This window comes from Podarcis filfolensis (genome assembly GCF_964270895.1).
Source record: "Podarcis filfolensis genome assembly, chromosome: 17".
Lineage (NCBI taxonomy): Eukaryota > Metazoa > Chordata > Lepidosauria > Squamata > Lacertidae > Podarcis > Podarcis filfolensis.
In genome coordinates this window covers 31257001-31271686 of record NC_139621.1, presented here as the reverse complement: position 1 = coordinate 31271686, position 14686 = coordinate 31257001, and the positions used below count along the sequence as shown (strand labels likewise).

The following is a 14686-nucleotide window of genomic DNA, read 5'->3' as shown; positions in this document are numbered from 1 at the left end:
TATCCTGTATTTAATTCTGCGAACTGCCCTGAGGTCTTATGACGAAGGGCAGTATGTAAATCCAATAGATGAATAAAAAACAAACAATTGGCTGAATGGCAGCCATTCCTCAAACTGCAGATGGGGAACCTGGTGCCCTCCACACATTGTAGGGCTCCACTTCCCATCTGCCCCAGCCAGCATGACCAGCATTGAGGGATATGGGGAGCTGGACCTCCCAACAGCTTCTACAGCGCCATGGGTGCCCTGTTCCTGCTCAAATGGTTTTGACTACGACCGCCTGTGCTTTCTGAGCTTAGATGTTGTGAGTTAAGGAAATGAAATGGTTAATGGAGAATGTCAGTCGCCCCGCTAAGCCCTTTGCAATTTCCTTCCTTTGCAGGAGGAGGGAGAGGTAACTTCACCCCACCTGCTTGTTGTGTGTGGCGATCATGGGATGTCCGAAACGGGGAGCCACGGGGGATCCTCGGAGGGCGAAGTGCGAACGCCCTTGCTTTTCGTCAGCTCTGCTTTCGACAGGGCAGGGGGTAAGGGCTGGATTCCTCTTGCCGGTGCTGTTATTTCTGTAAAGAGATCCAGCTGCTTTTATTAAAATGTGCCGCAGAGGAGTAGCTGCTCCCTTGCGAAATGCTTGTGAAATGACGCAACTTTAGAAAGGCGTGCTTAATGTGCCCTGGTAGACAGACAGTCTTATTTCAGAAAAAGAGAGAGTTAAAAATGTCTCAGGTCTGTGGTAACCCTAGCATTAATAACGTCAGGACAGCTGTACAAATTATTATAGCTAGGAAGTGGAAGGGGCAAGGTTGAATATAAAATGGAAGAATGGTACTAAGAACTGTGGTATATAGCTATTAATGATCAATTAACATGGGCCATTAGGGTAAGACAAGGGAATATGCAGGCGAAATGATTTTGAGGAGATAGGGAAGGTATTTGTAGAATTTGTACTGTTAAAATGGAAAGGGGTCAAACCATCGCGAGAGATGTTGAAATTTTGGGAGGTTGGATAGTTACAATGGAATGGCCTCGGTGCTGGGGTGCACATTTTTTCCCTTATTTATTTATGCTTATTACTTTGTCAAAATAATAATAAATAAAAAAATCACCATTCCCCAAAGTAGGTTTTTTCTTTTCTTTTTTCCCCGGACTACCACTCCCCTCAGCCTTAGGTATCACAGTGAAACTTCTGGGTGTAGTGATTAAAATATCTGCAGGGCACCAGGTTAGAGGAGGGTGTCATATTATTATTATTATTATTATTATTATTATTATTATTATTATTATGATTACTATTATTATTACAGCTATGAACGGCTCCAGCACTTTACTCCCTTAGGAAGGTAATAATGGGGAGAATCTTGATCTGTTTTGGTTAAAACGTGGCACTGATATTGCCAAGGTTGCAGGTTTAGTCCCCTTATGGGCTGGCTGCATATTCCTGCATTGTAGGGGGCTGGACTAGATGATCCTCAGGGTCCCTTCCAATTCTACAATTCTATGATCAGAAGGAACATGATTGTGTAGCAAATACCTCTTTGCATTTATCATATTTTTGGGAAGGCAAGCCGGGGAAGTCTTAGGTGGCGTCTTTCTCCTCTCAGGTCTCCTGAAACCTCCAGAGCTTGTTCAGCAGACTGACTTAGCCGTCACACTGGCCATAGGCCTTGGCTTGCCCATCTCAAGGAACAGCGTCGGGCAGCTTTTGCTGCCTGTCGTGCAGCAGAAGACGGTGAGAGAACAGCTGCGGTACTTGCATTTAAATGGGTTCCAGCTTAGCAGACTCCTCCAGGAGAACATGGCTACCTATGAAAAAGGCAAGTAAGTTAATGTCTGTGCTTTTTATGATAGCTGTCGAAACGTTCTTAACCCACAGGAAACCTGCTTTGAAGAAATAACAATATTCTGATTGTTAGGGGATTGAAATACTGTAGATTTTTGTAGCATGACAGGAGAGAGACAGGATCAAAAGCAATTCTTGTGACTCAACGGTCAGGGATGGTTCCCTCCTCCTAAGGCAGAACCTGCTGGTGGTCAGTGTCTGCTCTAGTGCAGACATCAGGCTGAGGCATTTAGTAATTTGCACATTTAAATTCCGCCTGCAGAGGGAAATGGCAGCTCTTCTCCCTTATTTATTTCAATTTAGTTTAAACAGTGTATAAAACAAATGAGTTGTTAGCTTTAACTGTGGTTTAAAGTGGACATGTGCTCATAAACACTTTACTTGAGCTTCTTTGCAAACTGTTTCGGATTCTGTTTTTAAAAGCGACTTCGCAAGTCAATGGTTGCGAGGGAACCATCACAGACCTTTATGACTCTATGCAAGTAAGAAGAATCCTTTCTGCAGATCCCTCAAATAACTTTCCGGTCTGCGTTAATGTCTCTTGTGACTAGATCCTGGATTCCAGCAGTTTAAGATGGCGGAAAAATCCCACGGAAGTTGGATCAAGCTCTATTTGGAAGGGAACACCTCGGAAGTCCTCAGAAACCTTGGCAAAAAAGTTCTCAGGCAGTATTTAGAGGCCATCAGGGTCCTGAGCTCTTCCTTAAGCAAGCAAGTGGCACAATACGACACGTATTCAATGATAGCGGGAACCATCATTGTTCTGGAGGTACGGTTGAGTGTACTGAAGCCATCAAAATTTTCAGTTCAGTCAATAAGTCATTTACACTATCTCTTTTTCAAGTTGGGTGGTTAACCTACTTAGAAAGTACTTTGTTCATGCTCTGAAGCAAGTTGACATAGCATCAGCCTCTTGACACAAATTTAGGTGGTAACATATCGCCCAGGAGCAGGGGATCTTTCTTCAGAAGTCGCTGACCTGGCCTTACACCTTACATGTGTTGCCTCTGGTTTTCATATGGGCAGTATAAAAATACTGGGATGCGGGTGGCGCTGCGGGTTAAACCACTGAGCCTAAGACTTGCCAAACAGAAGGTCGGCGGTTCGAATCCCCGCGACGGGGCGAGCTCCCGTTGCTCGGTCCCTGCTCCTGCCAGCCTAGCAGTTCAAAAGCATATCAAAGTGCTAGTAGATAAATAGGTACCGCTCTGGTGGGAAGGTAAACGGCATTTCCGTGCGCTGCTCTGGTTCACCAGAAGCGGCTTCGTCATGCTGGCCACATGACCCGGAAGCTGTACGCCGGCTCCCTCCGCCAATAGAGCGAGATGAGCGCCGCAACCCCAGAGTCGGTCACGACTGGACCTAATGGTCAGGGGTCCCTTTACTTTTATAAAAATACTGTTTTTCTGACAGTAGCGCAGGCTTCACTGTCTAGATCCACGCTGCCTATATTTGCGTCGAAAACCTTGTACGTGCAAGACGCCCCATGCTGGATTGCAGACTTTCTCTGTAGTTTCCAAAGTTTCATTTTCCTATGTGGCATTGGGAAAGGGCTGCTATTTGAGAGACCCAAGCCTGAAATTCTTACGAGCGTGGGAAAATATTTTGTGTGTGTGTTTTTCCTGTCGGATCCTGGCCATAGAGCCTGCGGCTCAAACGCTATAGGTAAAGGTAAAGAAATCCCTGACCATTAGGTCCAGTCGTGACCGACTCTGGGGTTGCGGCGCTCATCTCGCTTTATTGGCCGAGGGAGCCGGCGTACAGCTTCCGGGTCATGTGGCCAGCGTGACTAAGCTGCTTCTAGCGAACCAGAGCAACGCACGGAAACGCCGTTTACCTTCCCACCAGAGCAGTACCTATTTATCTGCTTGCACTTTGAGGTGCTTTCGAACTGCTAGGTGGGCAGGAGCAGGGACTGAGCAACGGGAGCTCACCCCGTGTCGGGGATTCGAACCGCCGACCTTCTGATCGGCAAGCCCTAGGCTCTGTGGTTTAACCCACAGCGCAAATGCTATAGCATTGGGTAAAAGAGCAAGTCTCGCCTTTTCTCCCAAAATGCTCACGAGCAGTAGATGCAGAGAAACGCTGTCTTGCTCAGCATTCTGGGTAGTTTGAGAAGTCAGCTGGTCTGGTCTGTCCCTTGTGCCACGCATAATGTGAAATAATGCAGGACCCTAACTAAATATAAAAAAGACCCAGAGTGGTATAGGGGCACGAGAGTGTTGGGCTAAGACCTTGGAGACCAGAGTTCAAATCCCACTCAGCCGTGGCCACTGGGTGACCTTGAGCCAGTCACCATCTCTCAGCCTAGCCCAGCTCCCAGGGTTATTGAAAGGACAAAATGGAGGTGTGCAGTGGGGAGGACCAGGTACGCCCCCTTGAGGCCATTGGAGGAAAGGCAGGATGGAATTGTAATGGTAAAAAACCCCCAAAAACTTCTCCTTCCACCAGTTTTGAGTTCTAGACTCTCATGGGATGTTCTTGCTTGTTTTCTCCTCCTAGGTGCTGGTGCTGCTTCTCTTGAGTACCGCAAAAGCTCTAAGCAGCAGGGCGGAGCTGGAAGTGCCCCTTTCCCCATTGTGCTCTCTGCTGTTCTACCTGACATGCCTGATGCTCTGTGCGGTTCATGTCGTCGTGTGCACTTCGACGGAGAGCTCGTGCTATTTCTGCAGCATCTCTTGGCTGACAGCCATTGGAGTGATCATGCTGATTTCTGGGCTTCTCTGTGTCATTCTCTCTGCCCTGGAAAAGGTGTTTGTGAACCCCAAACAAATGGCAAAGGTAATAAGATACAGGAATGTAATTTAAGCTGCTGGGGAATGTGGATCTGTAGTTGTCTTGTGCCTTGTTGCTTCGGAAAACCACTACACCTTTCACATGGTAACTTAAACCAGTGTTTCCCAAACACGGGTCTCCGGCTGTTTTCGGACTACAATTCCCATCATCCCTGACCAGTGGTCTTGTTAGCGAGGGATGATGGGAGTTGTAGTCCAAAAAACAGCTGGAGACCCAGGGTTGGGGAACACTGCTTTAAACCTTTGCAAGGAAAAGCATACATCGTGCACCAGCAGGCTGCACATTTATGTTCAGCACCACCACTTCTGCCTGTCGGTAGCCCCTGACAAGCCCACAATGTTCTCCTTAATGAGACTGACCTGGCACCTACGTCGCAATCTTTTCCATGCTAAGCAAAAGTGTTTCTTTTTGTCTCAGGCATTTTAGCTTGTAGAAAGCGTGCTAACAATTGCATTGGTGTTGTTACTGTACTTGTACTGCTATACAGTTAGTTGCATACTGTCCTGGAATTCTAAATAGGATGGTCTCTTTCTCTCCAGACCACCCCCAGGCTGGAACTGGACATTAAACGACTCCCACTTCTTTGCTTTTCCATTGCCTGTTTAATTTTATTTTTTTAAACCCACCTACTCCTCAACATGCTAGGTTGGTGAGGTCTTGCAGTCCAAGGCTGTTACAAATGATCTTAGCGTGGCAAATTGCGAACATCGATTTGCCACAGTGGTGATATTGCTGCCTGAAAGGTAAGCTGCTCTCAGTTATAATGACTAAATTACCAGTGCCTAAGAGCAGAGTTCAGGGAGATTAGTGGTGGTGGAGCTGCTGCCTCGGCTCTTCCGCAGAGCTTCAACGGGCACCTTTTAGTCTTTGAAAATCGCTGCATATAAGCTGCTTCTCCCAGTAATCCATGTTATCCGATTTTTATACTGGAGCAGTAATGAAAACCCTACTTTTGAAGTCACGTCTATAGATGTCAGTTTAACTGCTTTTTAACATGCAGTTTCTTGCAAAAGCGCTCTGGGAATACAGTAGTTTTGTATAAAAGTGGCATAAAATTGTGATGGGGAAAAACTAGCACAGAAAAAGGGGAAGCACGCGAAGAAAATTCAGCCCCTCCCTTTGACTCAACCCCCTTTTTTTGACCAGTTTATCTACATGGGCAGAAGTGTGCAAGCTATGGGGAACCTTAGCTTGGAACGGGTGAGGATTATGGAATTGGTGAGCACCAAAATCAGTACAGCTGTGAGTTTATGAGCAAACCTTTCAAAGCTACTTTGGTTCCGGTGGTGTCGCTGTATGAGAGATTGAAAAGAAAGCATTAAAGATTACCTTTAGGTTAACAGCGAGTGGTAACTTCTCTTGACTTGTAGGTTAACCTTGTGCACTCCTTCAGAATCTTAACATTGAGGTTTTGTTAATATAGTCATACCTCGTGTTGCGTTCTGCTCGTTACGGACTTTCAGCTTATGAACGTGGCAAACCTGGAAGTGTTTACTTCTGGGTTCGCTGCCCACGCATGCGCAGAAGCAATCTGCGTGCTTGGTGCACGCACAGAAGCGCTCAATCGTGCTGCGCACATGCTCAGAAGAGACGCTCTAGTTGCGGACTTTTCGGGGTGCGAATGGCACCCCGAAATGGATTAAGTCCGCAACTAGAGGTACCACTGTATGGAAATTGAGTAGGAGAAAGGGCATACAAGCATTTTTATATATATAATAATTTTTATTAATTTTAACATATTATCAATCATACAACAGAACTTCATTTCTTATACAATATTTTTGGACTTCCATCAGCACCTTACCGTACATTGAATTGGTTGATTTGGCTCTGGCTGATCACTGTAATCCATGTGTTGGTAACCACAAGGCTGGATTACTGCAATGCGCTCCCTGGGGGCCTAGCTTAGAAGCTCCAGTTGGTGGCGAATCTGATGGCCAGATTGCTGAATGGGGGGGGGGGCACATGGCCAACGACATGACACAACGGTTAAAACATCTGCACTTGGCTGCCCATTGACTGCAGAGTCATGTTCAAGGTCCTAGTATTAATTTACAAAGCTCTGAACAACTTAGGTCCAGGGTAGAAACTGTTTGAAACCTTACCTTCCAGCTCAGCTGCCTAGTTCATCTGCAGGAGCATTGTTTGTCACTTCCTGAGTTGGCAAGGCTTATCTGACAGCAAAAGGAAACTGAGCCTTTAGTGTCATTGGCCCTGCCTGCCCTGTGCAATGCTCTGCCAATAGAAATCCAGCAGACCTCTTCCGTGCTGATATTTATGCATCTGCTGAAAACTTTTCTATACTGCTTATGCATAGAAAACTATATTGCTTAATAAATAAATAAAACTGACTTGCCACAAGTGGGAACCATTTACCCCCTCCCAAGCTGAGGGATTCGAGGTGGTGGTCTCCAGTAAAAATAATTATGCTTAATGTTTAATTATGAGCTTTAAGTTTTAAAAAGGAGGGCTTCAAAGAGTTTAAGTGGTATGCCCAAAGAGCAGCCTTCATCAACCCGGTGTCCACAGATGTTTTGAACTACAACCATCACCAGTCACAGCCAGCAAAGCCATGCTAACTTGGGTCTGATGGCTAGTTATGGTCCAAAACATCTGCTTGATGAAGGCTGCTATAGACAAAGTCTGAGCGTAGGTGGCAAATATACTTTGATATACCCGTAGTTAAAGAGTTATTATTCCTGATAGCTTCCGGCAGTCGAAACTGATTACATTGAATGCATAGACTAGAGCAGTAACTGAATAAGCAAGTCAGTCTTTCTATTTCCCATATATACATTAAGATCCTTTCAGGCACTGCCTAGGCAGTGAAGTCTGAGAGGCCTAACATACAGCATTGAAGCCTATGACTTTGGTCAACTGAATGGCTGGATATTTTTTATCTACTTCTCTCTGCATGTCTTACTAGTGTTCAGATGATAACCCTTTATTTTACTTGACTGCACTTTTCCAGAGTCGTTTTGTTTTTTGTAGAGCTAAGCCAGTGTTTCTCAAACTTGGGACTACAACTCCCATCATCCCTAGCTGGTCAGGAACGATAGGAGTTGTAGTCCAACAACCACTGGGAACCCAAATTTGAGAAACACTGAGCTAAGTGAACTTCAGTTTGCTAAAAAAGGGTGCACTCAAGGATTTCTGAAGAGCTATCCTTAAACCGGGTTACTCTGCAGCAATTAGCATATAAAATAGCCATTTCCGAGGTAGCCTTGCCTGGCAGCTTCTTAGGAAATAAACCCATAGCTTTAGTATGAGCAATGTAATAACCAGCGGATCAATATTATTCTTGCTGCAGCTGCGAAGCTAAATGAACAAGTGTAGATGGTTGGTTTTTTTTCCTTGCATTGCAACACGCTGGAAAATGGGTAGATTTAAAGAGATCAGAGAAACGGCTCCCTACTTACCTCCTTTAGAATTTTCTGATTGCGAAAAGATTTTCTATTTTTAGTTCCACATTGAGGCACTTCATACTCAGTCGCGTGGCTAGAGAGACAATGCGAACTTTACATGGTAATGCCGGTTATTCAGAGAGGAGCCCTGCGCACTCCTTGAAAGAGAATGCGCAGCCGTTTCAATGGCACAATTAACCGAATGTTGACAGCAACTCTGAATTACGCTGAAATTAACCTTGTTTTGGGCTAGGAATGTAGGAGAATTACATAAAACGTAACAAAAATACCGTTGTCGTTGAAGAAGCCAATGTATGCAATTTTATATGCCGGCGGGCTCTAATGATGCGTTGGATTCTTTCCAAATTATATCGCCAACACATTTTTCTCCCTCCCCTCTTCACAGAATCCAGCTGCCGCTACTTCCAGCTGGTCTGAATTTGACGTGCTTATCCTGGCAGGCACCGTTGGCCATGTGTCAAGTCTGGGCGCCAGCAGCTTCATTGAAGAGGAGCACCAAACTTGGTACTTCCTCGTCAGTACCCTCTGCCTCGCCCTCTGCCAGGAGACCTGCAGGCACTATTTCCTGGCTAAAGACTGCGATCTTCAGCTTCCCTCTTCAGCCAAATCAAACCCTGAAGAAGTCAAAGGAGCCCACCACCTCAGGGACGATGCTGGCTACCTGCAGGATGCCCCCAAAACGGGCAAGGCTGCCAACTCTGAGAGCACGAGGGGCTCCGAGAAGTGGATGGCATTGGCCACTCCATGGGTTGTCCTCGTTTGCTGCCGTCTGCTTCGCTCGCTAAATCAGACTGGGGTTCAGTGGGCTCACAAGCCAGATTTCGGCCACTGGTTGACAAGGTGCGTATTTGAATTGCTCTCTATTTGTTTTTGGCAGGATGGGTGATGAATTAAGGGTTGTACATGGTAGTTCACCTGCAGGGAGGTGTAGAATGGCTGGGGAAACCCCACCAGATAGGCAGGGTATAAAATTATTATTATTATTATTATTATTATTATTATTATTATTATTATTTAGAGAACCATAACAAAAGGTCTTTCTTTTGGGCCACAAGCTACTGATACTTTATGGATCTTGTGGCTTTATTAGCTAGTATTTGTAATTGTGTTTCATGCCATGCCTTGGAAGGTTTCCTCATATTTTCTTGGTAACCCCCAAAACAGTGGAACGTAGGTCAGCCATCTACCCTGCGTCACTCAAAGGCTCTGAAAAGGTTACGCAGTTTTTGAAAATTTGGCAGTGGAATGTTCTTCCTCTCTGCACTTTCCCTCTTCGAGGGAGGAAGATGGCAACCCCATAGTTTTCTGGGTTAATGACAATGCGGAGGGAGAAAGATGGGAATGTACCATTTGGAATATGGCTGGAGGTTACCTCTGAAGCCACGGAGCAACAGACTTTGGCTCTGGAGCACTGTTAGTTCATCCCACCCCTCTATCCCGCACTCTACAGACCACTTTGGAAATTGCTGCAGGTTTTGTCTGACCACTCGAAATGCTTTTGTTCTACAAATCATGGCACAGCTTCACCGCCGGCGTCACAATCGGAACAAGCGCCATCTTATGAAAATCCTGGAACCTAGGCCAGGGTGGTGCCAGCCTGCTCATGGTCAAAGCAGCCTCTATGCCAGTCTCTACAGTGGTTCTCAACCTGTCGGTCCCCAGATGTTGTTGGACTACAACTCCCATCATCCCTGAGCTCTGGCCTTGCTAGCTAGGGGTGATGGGAGTTGTAGTTCAACAACATCTGAGGACCTACAGGTTGTGAAAGGCTGCTCTAGAATGAATGAGTTCAGGGCCTAGCAACAGCTAGTCCAACAACAGCCGAGGACCCCAAATTTGAGAAACACTGGACCAAGCTAGTCTTCCCCATGACTTTCCTTTCTATCTCCAGTTAACCAATGGGGTGCTGAGCCTGAATAGTGTGGTATATTACTTAAGGCCGCTAAATGAGTTCACGACAGAGGCCAGATTTGAACAGGCGGCTTCCTGGTTCACTGTTTAATCGTGATGCTGCCCTGGCTCTACTTGGTAGTTAGATTCATAGAATTGTAGAGTTCGAAGCAACCCAAAGGATCATCTATTCCAGTGTTTCCCAAACTTGGATCACCAGCTGTTTTTGAACTACAATTCCCACCATCCCTGATCATGTGTCCTACTAGCTAGGGATGATGGGAGTTGTAGTCCAAAAACCACTGGAGATCCAAGTTTGAGAAACCCTGATCTAGTTCAGCCCCCTGCAGTGCAGTTGTATCCGTTTGATGCTTTGCAAAAGACTGGAACAATCTTCCTTTGCATCTGCTTGCTTTTTTTTTAAAAAAAGAAAGTTTCCTTTTCCATCTAGGAAACAGTTACCTGCTCTTGGGTGGGAAAACGATGCTTTCTGAGATAACTTGCCAATCCTTAACTACAGACTTCTTTCCAACGGACTCGCTTGGCCTGTGAAATAAGATTTTTAAAGCAAGCCTAAAAGTGAAGGCTTAAGTGTCAGCTGCCGTTGTGTAGCAGCCCACCCTAAATTTGCAGTGAAGCTGCCTTATACTGAGTCCGACCATTGGTTTACACAACCTCAGTCTGGCTCTCCAGGTTTTTGGGCAAGGTCTATCCCAGCCCTACCTAGAGACACCAAGGATTGGGACCTTCTGAATGTCAAGGAGGTGTTCTATCACTAAGCTATGACACTTCCTTGTTATATTCATGTGCAAAAATAAGGTAGGGGGGAGGAAGGTGCCAGGCACCCAGAATGAATGCCATGGCATAAATAGCTCTGTGTGCTCCGTGCTAAAAATACAGCGAAAACTCTGCTCCAAGGCAATCCAAATTCTGTGATGCAAAAAAAGGCCGAATTATGTCGCTTGTATAAATTAGGCAAGTTTGTGAGATTTCTCTAGTTTTGCATAACACTGTGCTTGATACTACTTTAATTTATTTATTTTTGCGTTGGATATTCTGCTTCTGCAAATTGTGATGAGGGGCAAGGAGCTGGAACTCGTGACTTCTGAAATTTCACCAGGTGTTGGCACTGCACTTTGAAGAATATATTTGCAACCCTAATGGCTAGAAAGCTGCTCTTTTGCTGGAGCAGAGACTAGGGAAGGGGAGCAAAGCCGTTTTACAAATGGTGCTTGGAACATTTGACTACCCCAAGCACAATTCCAATTTTCTCAGGGTAGTAAAATTGTCCCCAAGCAGATCCACGTGTGTGATATCAGAAGAAATGTATTAAGGCTGCAATCCTGAACCCACTTACCTGTGAGTAAACCCTATTGAATTTAGTAGGGCTTACTTCTGAGTAGACATGGTTAGGTTTGTGCTGTAATTCTTCCTTGGATTACCTTTTGTTGGGAAAACCCCCAATGGGGCAATAAATTCCAATAATTTACACTGGCTGGGGCAAATATATCTAGTTATAATTAGCTATATCTGTATCTATGGTTTACGACAGGGATAATTCCTCTGCTGTAATCAAGAGGCAATTCCATTTTTTAATAATAAAAAGTGTCTGGAACAATGTGACAAAATGAAGTAATATGCAATTTAGACAAAAGCTTACATATCAGGGTATGAGATTTGCTGTTTTTATGTTGAAACTCTTTAGCCTCCTTCCCAATAAACAACTTTAATACAGGTCCAACCAGCCAACAATTTCAAAAAATGAACTTGCAGCAGCTGAATCTGTTAAAATGGATCTAATTGAAATTATTCTTGTGTTTTTACAGTTCTGAACATAAAGCTGAACTTTCTCTCGTGGCATCTGTATCTCTAGTTCTGATTTTTATTCTTGTGCAGCGGAGATGTTCTCTGGTTTCAAAAATAGCAATGGCACTTGGACTCTTGGGAGTGTACAGTTACCGGGCAGCCATTGGAAATGTGGAATTTCCATGGCAACGAGACAGCAAAGATATTTCAAAGTAAGTTCATTAGCAACTATGTAAATGTACTTAACACTGCGAGGTCTAAAAGGAAATGTTATACGAGCGAGCGGTGTATTGGTTTGGGCATGAGCCTTAAGAGCTGCTGCAGGTTGCCAGGGACCATTGCAAAATGGGAAGCCTCTGTAAGACACTGTTCTGCTTTGGTCAGACCACACCTGCAATACTGTGTCTGGTTCTGGGCACTTCAATTTAAGAAGGAAGTTGACAAGCTGGAATGTGTGCACAGGAGGGCGACCAAGATGATCAAGGGTCTGGAAACCAAGCCTTATGAGCAGTAGTTGAGGAACTTGGGTATGTTTAGAGGAGATGTTGTTGTTGTTTAGTCATGTCCGACTCTTCGTGACCCCCTGGACCAGAGCACGCCAGGCACTCCTGCCTTCCACTGCCTCCCACAGTTTGGTCAAACTCATGCTGGTAGCTTCGAGAGCACTGTCCAACCATCTCGTCCTCTGTCGTCCCCTTCTCCTTGTGCCCTCCATCTTCCCCAACATCAGGGTCTTTTCCAGGGAGTCTTCTCTTCTCATGAGGTGGCCAAAGTATTGGAGCCTCAGCTTCATGATCTGTCCTTCCAGTGAGCACTCAGGGCTGATTTCCTTCAGAATGGATAGGTTTGATCTTCTCGCAGTCCATGGGACTCTCAAGAATCTCCTCCAGCACCATAATTCAAATTAGAATTAGAATTATTATAATTCAGATAATTATTCAAATAATTCAATTAATTATAATAATTATAATAAATGAAATATTATAATTCACAATTAGAGGAGATAGCCATCTTCAAATATCTCAAGGGCTGTCACATGGAAGATGGAGCTAAGTTTGTTTTTTCCTGCTCTGGAGGGTAGGACTCGAGCCAATGGCTTCATGTTACAAGGAAGGAGTAAACATCATGTCCCTTCCAACTCTACAATTCTGTTATTCTATAATGCACTGTGGGGATGAGGAAGCACCTAGTCAGCTTGGGGATGCGCGGTTGGCTCATTGCAGGCGACCAGCTGAGTGTTAAACGACAACGCTAGGGATAGTTGGGGATCAATTTGACAGCAAGGTTCCGCAAATCTCTCCGTTTCCTAGTTGCAGCCACCTGCCCTTTCACAAATGTCTTTGGGGGCTTCTAAGCCGGAAGCATAATCTGCTGAACTTTCAAAGCTGCAGGTTCCGTGTGTGACTCTTCCTCCCTTAAAGCTGATGGCTTAATATCGCCATTACAGTGTGAAGAGCAGTTTAGAGGCATGTGATCTGAGGCTTCTGAAGTACAACAGCTCTTTTTTTTAAAATGCATCTTTAACTGGGTTGATATATTATAATCATTTTGTACTGTTGTCATTTAAAATTGTCTAGTGTTTTTTATATATACACACACACACAAACACACACACACACACACACACAAACACACACACACACACACACACACACACACATATATACACACACAGTGGTATCTCGGGTTACATACGCTTCAGGTTACATGCGTTTCAGGTTACAGACTCCGCTAACCCAGAAATAGTGCTTCAGGTTAAGAACTTTGCTGCAGGATAAGAACAGAAATTGTGCTCCAGTGGCGCAGCGGCAGCAGGAGGCCCCATTAGCTAAAGTGGTGCTTCAGGTTAAGAACAGTTTCAGGTTAAGAACGGACCTCTGGAATGAATTAAGTACTTAACCCGAGGTACCACTACACACACACACACACACACACACACACACACACAATAAAATATGCCTCCTTGACTGGACTATGCCCCAAAAGTTGGCCTATAAATAAGTTCATTAAAAATACAGCAAGAAACTTCTGCTTCTGAACGTCAATGAGAGCACTCATTTTAATAGCTAGAAATCTCGAGAGTGTTTGTAGCTACATGTATGAACTAGAATACTAGGATGCATTCCTGTAACTTTTAAGGAGAGGTGGTTGAATTGATGTTTCCCCTGCAACTAATTGGTGGTCTCTTCATTTATGAAGCAAGTAAGATTTTTAAAAGTAACTTGGATTTGTGGTTTGTGGAGGTCCTTGTCTCTGATGACACGGCCAAATGTAGTCTTTTGTCATTCCCAGTAAGTCATTTTCACCAGTTGCATGAACAGCATTTCCCTGTCCTTTTGCCTGATTTTGCTTGATTCATAAGGCCAGCATAGTTGTGCTCAGGTAGTTTGTGGGCAAGACAGGTGGAGTTTGGACCAAGGGAAGAATATGGGTACACAAAGGTGTGAAGACCTAGGAGTTGGGTGGGTGAGTGTTATTTAGGTACATGCCATTTTCCCTCTGAATTTTATTTTCAGTTGGGGGAATACTGAAAAGGAATCGCTATAAAAATACTTTCTCTTTTGAAATGAATAACATGCTTTTTTAAGACAAGGTTTTACTTGCTTTAAAATGTATACTATGAAGAGTTTTATGTAAAATGATCTACAACAACATTAGAAAGTGATGATTTTCTGTGTTTGCTGTAACGACATATACACCCCTCAAATATTATGCAGTCATACCTTGGAAGTAGAATGGAATCCGTTCCGGAAGTCCGTTCAACTTCCAAAACATTCCAAAACCAAATTGTGGCTTCTGATTGGCTGCAGGAAGTTCCTGCAGCCAATCAGAAGCCATGGAAGCCACGTCATACATTTGGGTTCCAAAAGAACATTCACAAACTGGAACAATCACTTCCGGGTTTGCGGCATTCGGGAGCCAAAAGGTC

At 44.6% G+C, this 14686-nt stretch overlaps 1 protein-coding gene across 2 annotated transcripts in view; it reads left to right on the top strand.

The window, feature by feature from the left end:
- Positions 1-14686, top strand: part of PIGG (phosphatidylinositol glycan anchor biosynthesis class G (EMM blood group)) — a 58415-nt gene that overhangs the window by 13209 nt on the left and 30520 nt on the right. The window contains exons 5-10 of one of the 2 annotated variants that reach the window (XM_083593028.1): positions 383-527; positions 1602-1814; positions 2392-2609; positions 4343-4621; positions 8447-8901; positions 11778-11969. In XM_083593028.1, the coding sequence (XP_083449154.1) occupies positions 383-527; positions 1602-1814; positions 2392-2609; positions 4343-4621; positions 8447-8901; positions 11778-11969 (1502 nt within the window). Of the gene's footprint in view, positions 1-382; positions 528-1601; positions 1819-2391; positions 2610-4342; positions 4622-8446; positions 8902-11777; positions 11970-14686 lie in introns of both variants that reach the window. The other variant, XM_083593029.1, reaches the window with a different exon arrangement.